This window comes from Hyla sarda, chromosome 1 (genome assembly GCF_029499605.1).
Source record: "Hyla sarda isolate aHylSar1 chromosome 1, aHylSar1.hap1, whole genome shotgun sequence".
Lineage (NCBI taxonomy): Eukaryota > Metazoa > Chordata > Amphibia > Anura > Hylidae > Hyla > Hyla sarda.
Window position 1 is genome coordinate 382,161,313 of NC_079189.1, and position 18,179 is coordinate 382,179,491.

The 18,179-nt window shown below is 44.7% G+C and overlaps 1 protein-coding gene across 9 annotated transcripts in view; it reads left to right on the plus strand.

Moving 5' to 3' along the window:
* AOPEP (aminopeptidase O (putative)) overlaps positions 1–18,179 on the plus strand; it is a 697,195-nt gene that overhangs the window by 337,268 nt on the left and 341,748 nt on the right. For all 9 annotated transcript variants that reach the window (XM_056524681.1, XM_056524688.1, XM_056524672.1 and 6 more), the window contains one exon: positions 786–893. In XM_056524681.1, the coding sequence (XP_056380656.1) occupies positions 786–893 (108 nt within the window). The remainder of the gene's footprint in view (positions 1–785; positions 894–18,179) is intronic.

Here is an 18,179-nt window from a genome sequence, read left to right on the forward strand (position 1 = left end):
ACAATATTACAGGTCTAGTTAACAAGCTGCAACCTTTCTGGTGTATCCTGCTACAGGGGTAGCACCAACACAGGTGGATACATTAGGGAAAGAGCATCCTCTGGGCCAGCCAGTCCAGAGTGATGGACTAACTTTTGGAGTCTCCTTTCTGGAGGTCTTTAGGTCAGTAACGTCTCGAAATAACCCAGGGAAATGTAGGTGAGGTTAATTTTGCAAAGTTTACCATGGAACACCAAGATGAAGACCCCTGAAGTACGCACTCACACTTGGATAGCTGCCAGAACAGAAGTATAGCCAGTCCATCAAGTCCATCTAAAGTCAAGTCTTAAGTTGTAGTCTCGTGTCTAATCTCATCTTCCAAGTGCAGTGTAGTACAAACCAGAACTACCACATGCCTCTTAGCCCAGAACATACCACTAGGGATAATGAACCAGTCTACTCAGAAGGACTACAAGTCAAATACTTCCCAAGTCTATATTCTTCACATTGTTCAAGGACTGTGACATACTACCAGCTAAATCTACCTAATGTGTATATGAAGTGATATATTACCAGTCTGTATCATCATTACTGTTTTCTGTTATATTTGATCTGCAACATCAGTAAAGGACAAGCTGCTATGCATAATCCTGGCTTTTGAGGTATCAATATACATGCATCCTGTACAAATAACTGGTTGGTTGTTACAACTGCTACCACTTTGATTTAACATCATAACATATTATTAATTTATGTATATTGTTTTGTTTTCTAAAGTAATTTTTTTTCCCCTTTTTTATGTGTAGGGCTATTTTTTGCTACGAGGTCTTGCAAATACCATAGGTGCAGATACTTACTTTTCATTTTTGAGAAGATTTGTGAATAGATTTCATGGACAGTTGATACTTTCTCAGGTAAGTTTAAAAAATATATATATAATTTTTACTATAGAAGTGAAACCTAACTTAGTTCACCCGGGGCAATGAAGGTAGAAGGACATGTAGAAGGCACCAGCTGAAAAGTCTATAAGAAAATATGGACTTTCCACAACAACTAGATCCATTGAATTGAATTAACATAATGGGTATCATCTTCCTGATATAGACATACAAATGATTTATTTTGCTTCCAGGGGCAAAGATCAAAGGAGAGATTTCAGACCGTCATCACTATCTTAATTATCATTTCTTGTAATGTCTAGTTTGTCACTATTTACTGTTGCTATGGGTGATAACATGCTCTTTGACCATTAGGGACTGTGGGGGGGTCACTGTGAAAGGATAAGTTTGTTCATGATCTATTGTCAGCAGTGTGATCATGTTGTATCTGTAACCTTGTATCTGTATCCTTCAGCTTTATACACTACTCAAAAAAATAGGAAACACTAAGATAACACATCCTAGATCTGAATGAATGAACTAATCGTATGAAATACTTTCGTCTTTACATAGTTGAATGTGCTGACAACAAAATCACACAAAAATTATCAATGGAAATCAAATTTATCAACCCATGGAGGTCTGGATATGGAGTCACACTCAAAATCAAAGTGGAAAACCACACTACAGGCTGATCCAACTTTGATGTAATGTCCTTAAAACAAAGCAAAATGAGGCTCAGTAGTGTGTGTGGCCTCCACGTGCCTATATGACCTCCCTTCAATGCCTGGGCATCCTCCTGATGAGGTGGATGATGGTCTCCTAAAGGATGTCCTCCCAGACCTGGACTAAAGCATGGACAGTCTGTGGTGCAAGCTGGCCTTGGTGGATGGAGTGAGACATGATGTCCGAGATGTTCTCAATCAGATTCTGGTCTGGGGAACGGGCAGGCCAGTCCATAGCATCAATGCCTTCTTCTTGCAGGAACTTCAGACACACTCCAGCAACATGAGGTCTAGAATTGTCTTACATTAGGAGGAGCCCAGGGCCAACCACACCAGCATATGGTCTCACAAGGGGTCTCAGGATCTCATGTCGGTACCTAATGGCAGTCAGGCTACTTCTGGCAAGCACATGTAGGGCTGTGCGGCCCCCCAAGGAAATGCCACCCCACACCATTACTGACCCAAGGCCAAGCCGGGATGTTGCAGGCAGCAGAACGTTCTCCACGCGTCTCCAGACTCTGTCACATCTGTCACATGTGCTCAGTGTGAATCTGCTTTTATCTGTGAAGAGCACAGGGCGCCAGTGGTGAATTTGCCAATCTTGGTGTTCTCTGGTAAATGCCAAACGTCCTGCACGGTGTTGGGCTGTAAGAACAACCCCCATCTGTGGACGTTGGGCCCTCATACCACCCTCATGGAGTCTGTTTCTGACCGTTTGAGTGGACACATGCACATTTGTGGCCTGCTAAAGGTCATTTTGCAGGGCTCTGGTAGTGCTCCTCCTGTGTCAGCAGAGAGCACTGTGGTAGTGACAGAAAAGAAATCCAAAAAGAAAACAATTTCCTCTGTAGCATACAGCCACTAATAAGTATTGCAAGGATTAAGAATTTTTAATAGAAGTAATTTACAAATCTGTTTAACTTTCTGGCACCAGTTGATTTAAAAAAAAAAAAAAAGAAAAGTTTTCCACCGGAGTACCCCTTTAACCCCTTAAGGACGCAGGACGTAAATGTACGTCCTGGTGCGGTGGTACTTAACGCACCAGGACGTACATTTACATCCTGTGCATAACCGCGGGCATCGGAGCGATGCCAGGGACCCGCCGGAAATGGCCGACACCCGCTATCTCGCGGGCGTCCGCCATTAACCCCTCAGGTGCCGGGATCAATACAGATCCCGGCATCTGCGGCAGTGCGCGATTTCAATGAATGATGGGATCACCCGCAGCGCTGCTGCGGGGATCCGATCATTCAGAGCGCCGCACGGAGGTCCCCTCACCTTCCTCCTTCCGGCTCCCGGTGTCTCCTGCTCTGGTCTGAGATCGAGCAGACCAGAGCAGAAGATCGCCGATAACACTGATCTGTTCTATGTCCTATACATAGAACAGATAAGTATTAGCAATCATGATATTGCTATGAATAGTCCCCTATGGGGGACTATTTCCTATTTTACCCCCAAAAAGTGTAAAAAAATTAATGCTATAGACATATTTGGTATCGCCGCGTGCGTAAATATCCGAACTATTAAAATTAAATGTTAATGATCCCGTGCGGTGAACGGCGTGAACGAAAAAAAAAAAGTCCAAAATTGCTACTTTTTTAATACATTTTTATAAAAAAAAATTTATAAAAAATGTATTAAAAGTTTTTTATATGCAAATGTGGTATCAAAAAAAAGTACAGATCATGGCGCAAAAAATGAGCCCTCATACCGCCGCTTATACGGAAAAATAAAAAAGTTAGAGGTCATCAAAATAAAGGGATTATAAACGTACTAATTTGGTTAAAAAGTTTGTGATTTTTTTTAAGCACAACAATAATAGAAAATATGTAATAATGGGTATCATTTTAATCGTATTGACCCTCAGAATAAAGAACACATGTCATTTTTACCATAAATTGTACAGCGTGAAAACAAAACCTTCCAAAATTAGCAAAATTGCGTTTTTCTTTTTAATTTCCCCACAAAAATAGTGTTTTTTTGGTTGCGCCATACATTTTATGATATAATGAGTTATGTCATTACAAAAAACAAGCCCTCATACTAGTCTGTGGAGGAAAATATAAAAGAGTTATGATTTTTAGAAGGCGAGGAGGAAAAAATGAAAACGTTAAAATTTTATTGTCTGAGTCCTTAAGGCCAAAATGGGCTGAGTCCTTAAGGGGTTAAATGCAGTGGTTGGTGCCTCATAGACATTCCCTATATGAGCGAAGATATTGTAGATTCGCACTTGTAGAAAAATAATGGGGAAGTGCCTAAAATTACATTTATTGATATGCATTAAAATTCACCAAAGAAAAAAAGAAACATGTGATTCCCAAATAGTGCACAATAACTGATCAAATTGACCACGTTTCATATACAGTCATATAAAAACTTTCATTGTTAGATAGTCATGCAGAATTCAATTAGCTGAATGATAACATACACTATATACCAAAGATAATAATACAGAACCTGATATAACACAATGCAGTCATAATTTTACCAATAGCAACCAAATTGCGTATACCCTGCAGTATATGGTCACACTACTGCAATGTCCACTTATTCCCAAAATACGTTTCTGTCCACCTGTGCACAACCTGCACCAGGGGGACGTCCTCAAGGGATCTAGAATTATTAGAGCACAATATATTTTTAGGGTATACTGAGGTAAGAATAGACATATGACGCAGATATCATATAGTAGAGAATATAGAACACAAGTACTATGTAATGGCCTATTGCCTTGCTGCCCATATATTGCCAGAATAAGCAGCACAGGTAAGTATAAATATGTATGATTATATGTATATATGATTATAAACTCAAGTGCCATACAGGTAAAAGCAGTCGTCAGGGTGTCTCCAATCTGCAAATAAAACACAAATATACATAGTGTGTAAGTGGTACCTCAGTTCTTCTATGGCGCTGCACCAAAGTGGCAAAGGGCACTACTTACAGATCCAGAGCTCACACCCATGCTTGCTGCATGAGAGGGTACTCCTGCAATAGCAAACGCTAACTGTAGTGAACAGAGTACTTAATCCCCGATCCGTGAGCATAGTCCCCTATCTAAGCTATTACTCACATGCTGCCAGGATAACAATGTCGCTCCTTCTAAGCCTGCAGTGGCAGGTCTCCGGGTATGGTTTCCCCTCGTGGCGCGCAGTTAGCACGCCGGCATCTAACTGATAAAGCCTGTCTACTTCCAGGATTCTCCTAGGCGTCCCTCCATGACGCAAGGAGAGGACGGAGCCTAATGACGCAATGTTTGTATCAACAGACTGGATAGTGTACTGGATAGAACTGGCCAGAGGACGTGTATCGTAACTGTCAGCTATGGACACATAAGTGCAGGTACTATTGGCATAAGTTAGTTAAATGTCCATTTCTTAAAAAAAAAAAAAAAAAAAAAAAAAAAAAAAAGTTAATTGACTGCCTATCAAATCTCAGAGCTTAAAACCACTCACAATGCAGCATAAATGTAAGAAAATCAAAGTGGTCCGTGATAATAATAATTCACACATACACAGCAACTAAGTAAAGAAACCACGGCTGGTCCGCTATAACATAACACTACCAACAAAATCGAACCAGATCATATAAAATGACTTTTATTAACACATATGCAAAAAATACATACAATAAAAAATAATAAAAAGAGGATAAAATAAGGCACTACAATAGCTGTCACAGTAGATGAGAGCAGGCAAGTGGTGTAGCCCTACATGGAGTACAGGGAATAACTAGTGTACCATAGAAAGTACAAATGTAAACATGGAAGAGGTCACTGGATATCATTGAAAAATGTCTATAAACATATGGGTAACAACTAATGTAACAGTGACACATCAAAGAATGTCCTAAATGGGAAAGGGTACAATAAACAGAGAGTCCTCAAGGGAAAAATGAATGAGACACCAGAAAGTCCTCCTGCCATGCAGCCACACACCTACCTCCTCCTACCCCCAACGTACGTTTCGCCCGTGCTTCATCAGGGGGCGTGTCTAAACCTCCTGCCAGGTGGGTATATATATCATCACTCCACCAATGGTGTCCCTCCTCTAGATGATTGATAGCTGTCTAATCCAATAAGAGGCCTTCATTGCCCCTCATACCACTGGACCTACCTCTCTATCTGATCGCCAGTAATAAGTCACACCTGTTTATCTCACCTCCTAGTATGGTGCTGTATAATGAGATGCGACTAGCGCATCATCACTGTGCGCCACAATTGAGGAAGTACTGGGCTGGATGAGCTCAAAGACTTCCTGGTCACATGACCAGAGACCGGTCATCTGATCCCGCATCATCACTGGGCGGTCACATGATCGGAGGAGTCCGCACAACACAGCTAGAATGACAAGGGTCGGTACCCGCGCCGTATCGCAGTGGGGAAGTACTAGTAGCAGTGCGATCTAGGCACATAACAGGATGCGAACATCCCGAGTATGCGCAAACTGCACCAAGAGGATCGGCCGACATAGACATACATAACAAGACACAACATAGAACATACAGGTGAATACAGATATAACACCACACGCCAAAAAGTGCAACAAACTGTGAAAGGGTGACAAAGTGAATGGGAGACCCACCAGAAATGTGATGAATGTGAAAAATGATGATCAGTGAATATATGAAAATCCCCTAGAAAAGGAGTAAGGAAAAATTAATTAAACCAACTTATATTATGGAATAAATTCGTTAATTATTGAAACATTTTTCAAAAATAGCAAACTAAAACATAAATGTGAAATAATGGTGAAAAAGGAGTGGTAAGTGACACAGAAGGTCATTAAACTGATTGAATAGAAAAAAAAAAAAAAAAGGTGATGTGAAAATTTATTAAAAATAAATTTAAATAAAATATGGTCCAAACCTATTATTGGGAGGACCCGTGATAGAGAAATACTATTTGATCCGTGAAAATAAACACACTAAGTGAAAGTATCAATACTAAAGTGCCCGTGGACGGAAAAAGTCCATATGGGTGCATGACTAAAAAGAACAAATGATAGGGGATATAGATATATATATATAGATTTTAAAATACAAGGATAAAATCAGTGATAGAATATGGTCTCTTCAAAAATAAAAAGGTGGCCAATGTAAGATAATATTGAAAAAATGAGTGAAAATAAAAATGAAAGTGCAAGTGAATCACTAGGATAGAAGCGCGCGGTGCTATGTATGGTAAAGTGCATTAATATAATAAACTGCTATGCAGATAGTAGTTAAATAGATAAATTTGTATAGAATATGCTAGAAAAAAACACTAGGCAGCACAGAGTATAAATTATTAATGTAAAAAAAGAACACAAGTAAAAATGTCCAATAAATGGACCGGTATTAGATGTATAAAGCTATCTATATGCTACAATAAGAAATAATGATTAATTCATGTATAGGTTACAAATACAGCACAGCAGGAGGTAGGAATATGGATACATGGCAGGTAGGACAAAATAACACTGGAGGGAACTGTAGACACCATGGGATATCTAAAAACAAAAAGAGACAAAGAAAAGAGGATTAAAACCAATATAACCAAGACAAACATAAAAACAACCCACCAGATAAGTTGTAATAAACACACGCGGATCGGGAGGATCACTACCTAAAGTTACAGCGCTTAAATAAATGGTGCACTTTTTGGCGTGTGGTGTTATATCTGTATTCACCTGTATGTTCTATGTTGTGTCTTGTTATGTATGTCTATGTCGGCCGATCCTCTTGGTGCAGTTTGCGCATACTCGGGATGTTCGCATCCTGTTATGTGCCTAGATCGCACTGCTACTAGTACTTCCCCACTGCGATACGGCGCGGGTACCGACCCTTGTCATTCTAGCTGTGTTGTGCGGACTCCTCCGATCATGTGACCGCCCAGTGATGATGCGGGATCAGATGACCGGTCTCTGGTCATGTGACCAGGAAGTCTTTGAGCTCATCCAGCCCAGTACTTCCTCAATTGTGGCGCACAGTGATGATGCGCTAGTCGCATCTCATTATACAGCACCATACTAGGAGGTGAGATAAACAGGTGTGACTTATTACTGGCGATCAGATAGAGAGGTAGGTCCAGTGGTATGAGGGGCAATGAAGGCCTCTTATTGGATTAGACAGCTATCAATCATCTAGAGGAGGGACACCATTGGTGGAGTGATGATATATATACCCACCTGGCAGGAGGTTTAGACACGCCCCCTGACGAAGCACGGGCGAAACGTACGTTGGGGTAGGAGGAGGTAGGTGTGTGGCTGCATGGCAGGAGGACTTTCTGGTGTCTCATTCATTTTTCCCTTGAGGACTCTCTGTTTATTGTACCCTTTCCCATTTAGGACATTCTTTGATGTGTCACTGTTACATTATTTGTTACCAATATGTTTATAGACATTTTTCAATAATATCCAGTGACCTCTTCCATGTTTACATTTGTACTTTCTATGGTACACTAGTTATTCCCTGTACTCCATGTAGGGCTATACCACTTGCCTGCTCCCATCTTCTGTGACTGCTATTGTAGTGCCTTATTTTATCCTCTTTTTATTATTTTTATTGTATGTATTTTTTGCATATGTGTTATTAAAAGTCATTTTACATGATCTGGTTCTATTTTGTTGGTAGTGTCAGTGATAATAATCCATATTGTTCATATGTGATGAATGGTGTATCTAATAATACACAATGATAAAGATAAAAATAGGGAATAATAATGAATATGGCTCTACCACAATGGGATAAGCCAGCACAGTTACAATAATTTAATTGAAATAATATTTCACAAAATCATTGGATCAGATGGATCGATGGTCACCAGGAATAAGCAGTAGTCAGCGTAAGGGAAGGAAGGATGCAGATGTATAAATCATGTATAAATATAGTGGAGACAGTTGTGTCATTCGGACGGTGATGGGACACTAATATATGGGGAGGATTCAGCTAGTATTACCCTACCGGGGTGATGACAATAAAAAGTGGGGACCTCAGGTGCTATCATGCCCTATATTCCCTCCACCATAGTCCTAGTCCCTAAACAGCAGGGGCGCCCTTAATGGGCTGACTACAGCCCCCCCTTTCTAGGAAAATACCCTCAAGCCGACTCCTCCCATGAGTAGTCTCCCCTCCAGGGATGTACGATACCTATAAATTAAATAAAAGGGACATAAGTAAGTTTTTCATTGAGTCCCATTGGGGTCATTGTTTGCAATTCAAATATCCATCTGCTCTCTCTTTGTAATAATAGTCTGTCGAAATTACCACCTCGTGGAGATTTCTTCACTTTTTCAATGCCCATGAATTGGATCTGGGCAACGTCTCCTGAGTGAGTTGTGTATACTTGGTTGGCTATTGGCCTGCTTTGCCCATTCATAATGTCCCCCAGATGTTCGAGGACCCGGTTGCGGAACTGGCAAACAGTTTTCCCCACATACATCACCCCACATGTGCAGATTGCTAAATACACAATACCTGTTGTACTACAGTTAATGAAGTTTTTAATCTCGTACGTTCTACCTGAAACAGGATTATCAAAAGTCCTTCCCTTTCTTACACTGATACACGCCCTATAATAACCACATGTGAACCAATAATTGACCTATGGAGCCACGTATGCCGTGGAGTCGGTGGTGCCAGATAACTATGTACCAAAGAATCCCCCAAGCTCCATCCTCTCCTAAAAGTAATCACCGGATATGCACCTATGATGTCACCCAGGTCCAGATCCAGTATTAAGATGTTCTAATGTTTCGAGAAAATGTTCTGCACCTGGGTAGACGCTGAGTCATAGGTGCCAATAATTCTAATGGGGTTCGAGGTCACGTCCCTTCTCCTTGGTACCAGGAGCTGCTCTCTTTTCTGCTCCCAAGCAAATTGGTAAGCCGTCCTTAGTGCATAGTCTCTATTGGTAAGCCGTCCTAAGTGCATACCCTCTATTCCTGAAACGGGTTCTTAAATCTCTAGACTGACTGACAAAATCTCTCATATCCGAACAGTTCCTCCTGAGACGGAGATATCACCCCTTAGAAATTGCCCTTTTTAGGGGGCCCGGGTGGCAACTCTCCCATCTCAGGAGGCTGTTTGTCTTTTTCCGATAGATGTTTGTTTTTAAACTCCCCTTTCCATCCTAGGAGAGATAAATGTCCAAAAACGCTAATCCCTCTTGGTTTGCTTCTGAGGTGAAAAAAAGCCTGATGGTGTTATCATTGAGGAGTTTTAGGTAATTGTTCCTGGGCTGGTGGGAGGCGACCACTGCCTTCACAGATGAGAGGGAATTCCTCTCTGAACATGCAATTATGTGGTCAAGATATATAGATGATGTGTTTATCCTGTGGACAGGGACCAAGACTGACTTTGGCAATTATATAGCAGAGTAGAATGAAGAGGAGAGCACTACGTTATGTGCCACTAACGCTAGAAGGATATGTAAGCGGAGATGGCTAGGAATCCTGTGAGATGCTTGACACCTGCGGGGTGCATGTAATAGAGCTGTAGTAACAACGTAATACACACAAAGAACAATAACATGCACTTACTGCGACAAGTGTGTCAGTGCGTCCGGAGATCCGGGATACCGGGAGGACATCGGGCTGGTAGCGAAAGCGCTCAGAGGCTCTGAGCGCTTTCGCTTCCAGCCCAATGTCCTCCCGGTATCCCAGATTTCCGGACGCATAGGCACCATTGTCGCGGTGAGTGCATGTTATTGTTCTTTGTGTGTATGACTTTGACAATTACCTAAAACTCCTGAATGATAACACCATCGTGCTTTTTTTCAGCTCAGAAACAAACCAAGAGGGATTAGCGTTTTTGGACGTTTATATCTCCAAGGATGGAAAGGGGAGTTTAAAAACAAACATCTATTGGAAAAAGACTGCGATGAACAGCCTCCTGAGATGGGAGAGTTGCCACATGGGCTCCCTAAAAAGGGCAATCCCTAAGGGGCAGTATCTCAATCTCAGGAGGAACTGTTCGGATATAAGAGATATTGTCACTCAGTCTATAGATTTAAGAACCTGTTTCAGGAATAGAGGGTACCCAGACTATGCACTTAGGAGGGCTTACCAATTTGCTTGGGAGCAGAAAAGAGAGCAGCTCCTGGTACCCAGGAGAAGGGATGTGACCGCGAACCCCATTAGAATTATTGGCACCTATGACTCAGCGTCTACCCAGGTGCAGAACATTTTCTCAAAACATTAGAACATCTTAAAACTGGATCTGGACCTGGGTGACATCATAGGTGCGTATCCGGTGATTACTTTTAGGAGAGGATGGAGCTTGGGGGATCCTTTGGTACATAGTTATCTGGCACCACCGACTCCATGGCATACGTGGCTCCATAGGTAAATTTTTGTTTCACTTGCATGTGGTCATTGTAGGGCGTGTATCAGTGTAAGAAAGGGAAGGACTTTTGATAATCCTGGTACAAGATTAAAAACGTAATTAACTGTAGTACAACAGGTATTGTGTATTTAGCCATCTGCACATGCGGGAGAAATCTCCACAAGGGGGTAATTTCGACAGACTATTATTACAAAGAGAGAGCAGATGGATATTTGAATTGCAAACTATGCCCCCAATGGGACTCAATGAAAAACGTACTTATGTCCCTTTTATTTAATTTATAGGTATCGTACATCCCTGGAGGGGAGACTATTCATGGGAGGAGTCGGCTTGAGGGTATTTCCCTAGATAGGGGGGCTGTAGTCAGCCCATGAGACAGCATACCCTCATAGATAGGGACTATCAGGGTCCAATTAGGAGTTTCCATACTTACGGTACCAAGGGCGCCACTGCCGTGTAGGGACTAGGGCTATGGTGTAAGGAATATAGGGCATAATAGCACCCGAGGTCCCCACTTTTTCTTGCCATCGCCCCGGTAGGGTAATACTAGCTGACTCCTCCCCATATATTAATGTCCCATCACCGTCCGAATGACATGACTGTCTCCACTATATTTATACATGATTTATACATCTGTGTCCTTCCTTCCCGTATGCTGACTACTGCTTATCCCTGGTGACCATCAATCCATCAGATCCAATGATTTTGTGAAATATTATTTCAATTAATTTATTGCCACTGTGCTGGTTTATCCCATTGTGGTAAAGCCATATTTATTACTTTGATTTTCTTACATTTATGCTGCGTTGTGAGTGGTTTTAAGCTCTGAGATTTTATAGGTGGCCGATTAACCTGTATTTTAGAAATGGGCATTTAACTAAGTTATGCCAATAGTACCTGCACTTATGTGTCCATAGCTGATGGTTACCATACCCTTCATCTGGCCAGTTCTATCTAGTACACTATGACGCGTGTCTGTTAATACACACATCGCGTCATTAGGCTCCGCCCTCTCCTTGCATCATGGAGGGATGGCAGAAGAGGGAATCCCGGAATTGAACAGGCTTTGTCAGTTAGACGCCGGCATGCTAACTGCGCGCCACGAGGGGAAACCATACCCGGAGACCTGCCACTGCAGGCTTAGAAGGAGCGACATTGTTATCCTGGCGGAATGTGAGTAATACCTTAGATAAGGGACTATGCTCACAGACCGGGGATTAAGTACTCTGTTCACTACAGTTAGCATTTGCTATTGCAGGAGTATCCTCCCATACAGCAAGCATAGGAGTGAGCTCCGGATCTGTAAGTAGTGCCCTTTGCCACTTTGGTGTGGCTCCATAGAAGAACTGAGGTATTACTTACACACAATGTATATTTGTGTTTTATTTGCCTATTGGAGCCACCCTGATGACTGCTGATACCTGTATGGCACTTGGGTTTATAATCACATATACCTGTAATAATATATATCTATACTTATCTGTGCTGCTTATTCTTGCGCTATATGGGCAGCGAGACAATAGACTATTACATACTTACCTGTGCTACTCATTCTTGCGCTATATGGGAAGCAAAGCAATAGACCATAACATAGTACTTGTGTTATATATTCTCTACTATACGATAGCTGCGTCATATGTCTATTCTTACCTCAGTATACCCCATGAATATATTGTGCTCTAATAATTCGAGATCCCCTGAGGACGTCCCCCTGGTGCAGGTTGTGCACAGGTGGACAGAAATGTATGTTGGGAATAAGTGGACATTGCAGTAGTGTGACCATATACTGCAGGGTATACGCAATTTGGTTGCTATTGGTAAAATTATGACTGCATTGTGTTATATCAGGTGCTGGATTATTATCTTTGGTATATAGTGTATGTTATCATTCAGCTAATTGAATTCTGCATGACTATCTAACAATGCAAGTTTTTACATGACTGTATGTGAAACGTGGTCAATTTGATCAGATATTGTGCACTATTTGGGAATCACATGTTTATTTTTTTCTTTGGTGAATTTTAATGCATATCAATAAATGTAATTTTAGGCACTCCACCATTATTTTCCTATTTTGATTTGCTGGGAATCTGTTGCTATCAGGTTAGCATATAACCATTGTCTTATATGTAATTCGCACTTGTTTAATGAAACTTTACGTGGTTTAACCATTATGCATGCATGCAATTGTTCATGCAACCCTCCACTCTCATCATTTTTAGCCGCACATCCCTTGTTTACATACAGTAATATGTGGCCAACTAACAATTATTATTTTTGTCTGACCAAAACAATGTGATCAGTCGATGAAAGAGCATTTGTGTAACAATCCTACGGGCTCACCTGAGTTAGAGGACCGCTGGCTGGAAGTAGGAGTGGAGCCCAGTGGCAAGGACCGAAGGCAGGTAGTAAGTGCAGGAAGTCTGGCAGAGGCGTAGTCAGTAGGCAGGCGGTGGGTCAGGGCAGGCAGCAATAAACGTGGTCAGACAATCCAGATGGCAACGGTGGTAGCAGTTCAGTAAGTAGGGACAAAGCAGAAGAGTAGTCGGTAGGCAATTCCTGGTCAGCAGTGGACTTCAGTAGTAGCAAGAGCAGCAGATGAGGAGAAGCTTGATCAAGGCTCAGGAGCTCAATAATCAGCAAGCTAGAGTGCAAGGGGCTGGACTTATATAGGGAAGTACCAGGTGTGGGGAATCAAGGGTGATGAGCAAGACTTGGCAAGACTAAGGTTACATAATAGGTTTCAGGAAGGAATGTCCAGAGAAGACGGTAGCCTAGTAAGCAGGGCTACTGCCTGGGATGTGGCTGGTCACGGGTTCGAATCCTGACAGTACCCCCCCCCCTTCCAAGGTGACCTCCGGGCACCGCAGGGGCAGGCTTACCGGGGTGCCGTTGGTGGAACTCTTTTACCAGTCTGGGGGCGTGGATATTTTCTTCTGGCTCCCAGGAGTTATCCTCGGGAGGGTAACCCTCCCACCCAATTAGGTATTGTAGTCTTCCCCTGTGGATCCTGGAGTCGAGGATCTTTGCGACCACGTATTCTTCTTCACCCTGTACCCTCACGGGTGGTGGAGGGGGCGAGTGGCGGCCTGTGAAGGTGTTCTCCACGTATGGCTTGAGGAGTGAGCAATGGAAGACAGGGTGCACCCTAATGGAGTCCGGAAGGTCAATCCGGAACGTGACCTCGTTGATTTGTGCGGTGATCCGGAACGGACCCATGTATCTTTGGGCCAACTTTTTGGAGGGGACCTTCAATCTGAGGTTCCTGGTGGACAGCCACACCTTGTCTCCCACATGGAAGCCCGGGGTGGGTTTGCGACGTCTGTCTGCTCCCTGTTTAAAACGCCTCTGGGCGAGCTGGAGGTTGTCTATAATGTTCTTTTGTGCCTCCTGTAGGGTTGTTACGCGTTCGGCCACTGCTGGGAGGGTGGAGGCGACGGGCAGGTGGGGAATGAATACCGGGTGCGAGCCTGTGTTAGCAAAGAAGGGGCTGTGCTTGGTTGAGCTGTGCTCAGCATTGTTGTAGGCGAACTCGGCCGTGGGGAGATGGTCAAGCCAGTCATCCTGCAGGTGGGAGCTGAAACAGCGTAGGTACTGCTCTAGGGTCTGATTAGTTCTCTCAGTCTGCCCGTTTGACTGAGGGTGGAAAGCGGAGGACAGGTTTACTTTAACCCCAAGCGCCAGGCAGAAGTTCTTCCAGAACTTTGAGGCAAATTGTACGCCTCGGTCAGAGACCACTTCGTCCGGGATCCCATGCAGCCTGAAGACCTCTCTGAGAATTAGATCGGCCGTCTGTTTGGCGGTGGGTATGCCTTTGTAGGGGATGAAATGGGCCATCTTGGTGAGACGGTCGACCACGACCAGGATGGTGTTCATCCCTTTTGAAGGAGGAAGGTCTACCACAAAGTCCATGGAGATCGAGCCCCAGGGGCGGGAGGGAATAGGGAGGGGTTGTAACAGACCCACGGGAGAGGAACGAGGAGTCTTATTGCGGGCACAGACCGCGCATGAGGAGATGTACCTCTTGATGTCCTCCTTGTATGTTGGCCACCAGAAGGAGCGGGAGAGAAGCTCATGGGTCTTTCTTGTGCCAAAATGGCTGGCCAGCTTGGAGTCATGGTTGAGTTTGAGCACTTCGAGCCGTGCGATTTCTGGTACATATAGTTGTAGGTCCTGATGAAACCAATGGCCGTTCTTAAACGTAAGGCTGATATTCCCTGTGGGGTGGGCGAGGAAGGGATCATTTTCATATCCTTCTTTGATTGTGCCCAGGAGTTCTTTAGAATAGGTGGCCCCTACGTCCCTTCTCTCGGGTAAGATGTTATCTTGGCCCTTGTTACTCTGTGAGGGCTCGGAAAACATTCTGGAGAGGGCGTCAGCCTTGCCGTTTTTTGATCCGGGACGATAGGTGATGAGAAAGTTGAAGCGGGAAAAGAATAGGCTCCATCTGGCCTGTCTGGCCGAGAGTCTCTTAGCGCTGCGGATGAACTCGAGGTTCTTGTGGTCAGTTAGTACGATTATGGGGTTGGTGGCTCCCTCCAGCAGGTGTCTCCACTCGGAGAAGGCATCCTTGATCGCCAATAGTTCTTTGTTCCCAATGTCATAGTTCTTCTCGGAGGGGGACATCTGGCGGGAGAAAAATGCACACGGGTGTAATAGCATTCTCTCCCCTGTCCGTTGTGACAAAACTGCCCCCACCGCAGAATCTGATGCATCCACTTCGACTGTAAATGGGAGCTCGGGGTTCGGGTGGATTAAGATTGGGGCAGAAGTGAAGAGGAGTTTCAGCTTGGTGAAGGCCTCCTGGGCCTCGGGTGTCCAGGAGAAGGGGACTGCCTTCTTGGTGAGTTGGGTGATTGGTGCTATGACCTTGGAGAAGTTCTGGATAAACTTCCGATAGAAGTTGGCGAAGCCAATAAATCTTTGTATCTCCTTCTCGTTTTTCGGAACGGGCCAGTTCATTACAGCTTGGACCTTCCCAGGGTCCATACTTATGCCCTCTGGGGAGATGATGTATCCGAGGAACTGAGTGGTGGTTCGCTCAAACTCGCATTTCTCTAGCTTGATGTAGAGAGAGTTCTGTCGGAGTCTCTGCAGTACCCTGCAGACGTGTTCGCGGTGCTGCTCGAGGTCTTCAGAGAAGATCAAGATGTCGTCCAGGTAAACGACTACAAACAGATCCAGCATGTCCCTGAGGACGTCGTTAATGAAGTGCTGGAATGTGGCGGGAGCATTGCAGAGTCCGAAAGGCATGACCAGGTACTCGAAATGACCATAGCGTGTCCGGAAAGCTGTCTTCCATTCGTCCCCAGGGCGGATTCGGACGAGGTTATAGGCCCCTCGAAGGTCGAGTTTAGTGAAGATCTTCGCTGCCCGGAGTCTCTCAAGGAGTTCTGAAATCAGTGGGAGTGGGTACCGATTTTTTACGGTTATGTTGTTAAGCTTTCTGTAGTCTATGCAGGGACGCAGGGAGGAGTCTTTTTTCTCTACGAAGAAAAAGGGGGCTCCCGCAGGGGAGGTGGAGGGCCGGATGAACCCCTTCCTCAGGTCCTCATCCAGGTACTCTTTCAGAGCCTTGAGTTCAGGCTCTGAGAGGGAGTAGATACTGCAAAAGGGTATTTCGGCCCCGGGCAACAGTTCTATAGGGCAGTCGTAGGGTCGGTGTGGTGGCAGCTTGTCTGCGTTTTTCTTTTCGCAGACATCCTGGAACTCGCGGTATTCAGGGGGTAGCAGATCCTTGACCGATAGTTTTGAGATGTTGGTGTCTTCGGGTGGAAGGACGGGTTTGTGGGAGCAATTTAGCGAGCAGAACTCGGACGGGAATCGTATGCAGCGGGTTTCCCAGTCCACCGAGGGGTTGTGGGTGGCCAACCATGGGATGCCCAAGATCACTGGGAACTTCGGGGAGGCGATCAGAGAGAACTGGATCTTTTCACAGTGATCTGGTTCTATGAGAAGTTGTAGTTCAGTGGTCTCGTGAGTGGCCGGCCCCGAGGAGAGTGGGGATCCGTCAACGGTTTCCAGGTCAACGGGGGCTGCCTTGATTGTCAGTGGAATGTTCCTTTCACGGGCGAAGGTTAAATCCATGAAGTTGCCTCCCGCCCCGGAGTCTAACATCGCTGAACAGGAAAGTTGTCGCCCCTCAATGTCGATGAGGATGGGGACGATGAAGTGGGATCCATGAGCCGCCGTGTTGTTATTTTCGGGGGGCTGCAGGCGGAGTTGGAGTCTCTATTCGCTCCTTTAGCTCCGTGACGGCAATAGTCTTTCGGATCTTATGAGGACATTTGATGGCAAAATGACCTGGCTCCCCACAGTAGAGACAGAGGTTTTCGGCCAGCCTTCTCTCCTTCTCAGCTGTGGATAGAGACCTACGTAGAGCGTCGACCTGCATAGGTTCAGTTACTGACTGGGGGTCGCGCTGGGTGGTGGAAGAGAAGGAGTAAGTGGGTCTGTGGTCCGAGGACCAGAGTCTTTCTTTTTTCCTCTCGGAGAGTCTTTGATCTATCCGGATGCATAACTGAATGAAGTCATCCAGATCGTCCGGGGCCTCAACTCTGGCGAGTTCGTCCTTTATTAATTCGGACAGGCCTCGCCGGAATTAGCTTCTCTGTGCTGCTGGGTTCCAGGTGGTGTCCGTGACCCAACGGCGAAACTCGGCGGTGTATTCGGCGACGGAGCGTCTCCCTTGCCGCAGACCATGTAGTCGCGCCTCGGCTGTCGCACAGCGGTTGGGGTCATCGAAGACTTGACTCATGGCGGTGATGAAGTTGTTAAGGTTGTCCAGGAGGTGACTGTTAGTCTCTACGTATGGTGATGCCCATGCTAATGCTTCATCCGTCAGGAGATTGACCACAAATAGCACCTTCTTTTTCTCGGTGGTGAAGGGGGCCGGGTGCATTTGAAAATAGATGCGGCATTGGTTTAGAAACCCCCTATACTGGCATCTGTCGCCGCTGAATCTTGATGGGAGTGGCATGCGGGTGTCTGCGGACGCGCCGCGGACGTCCAGGAGTTGCCTCTGTAGTTCAATAATCTCCCTCTGTTGGCTTTGGACTACGCCTTGGAGCTGGGCAAATTTCTCCTGAAATGTAGTGCCAAATTCTTGAAGTTCGGAGACCTGCTTACACAGAGTGGCCATTGCGGACTCCATAGTGTGGCTGATTATTCTGTAACAATCCTACGGGCTCACCTGAGTTAGAGGACCGCTGGCTGGAAGTAGGAGTGGAGCCCAGTGGCAAGGACCGAAGGCAGGTAGTAAGTGCAGGAAGTC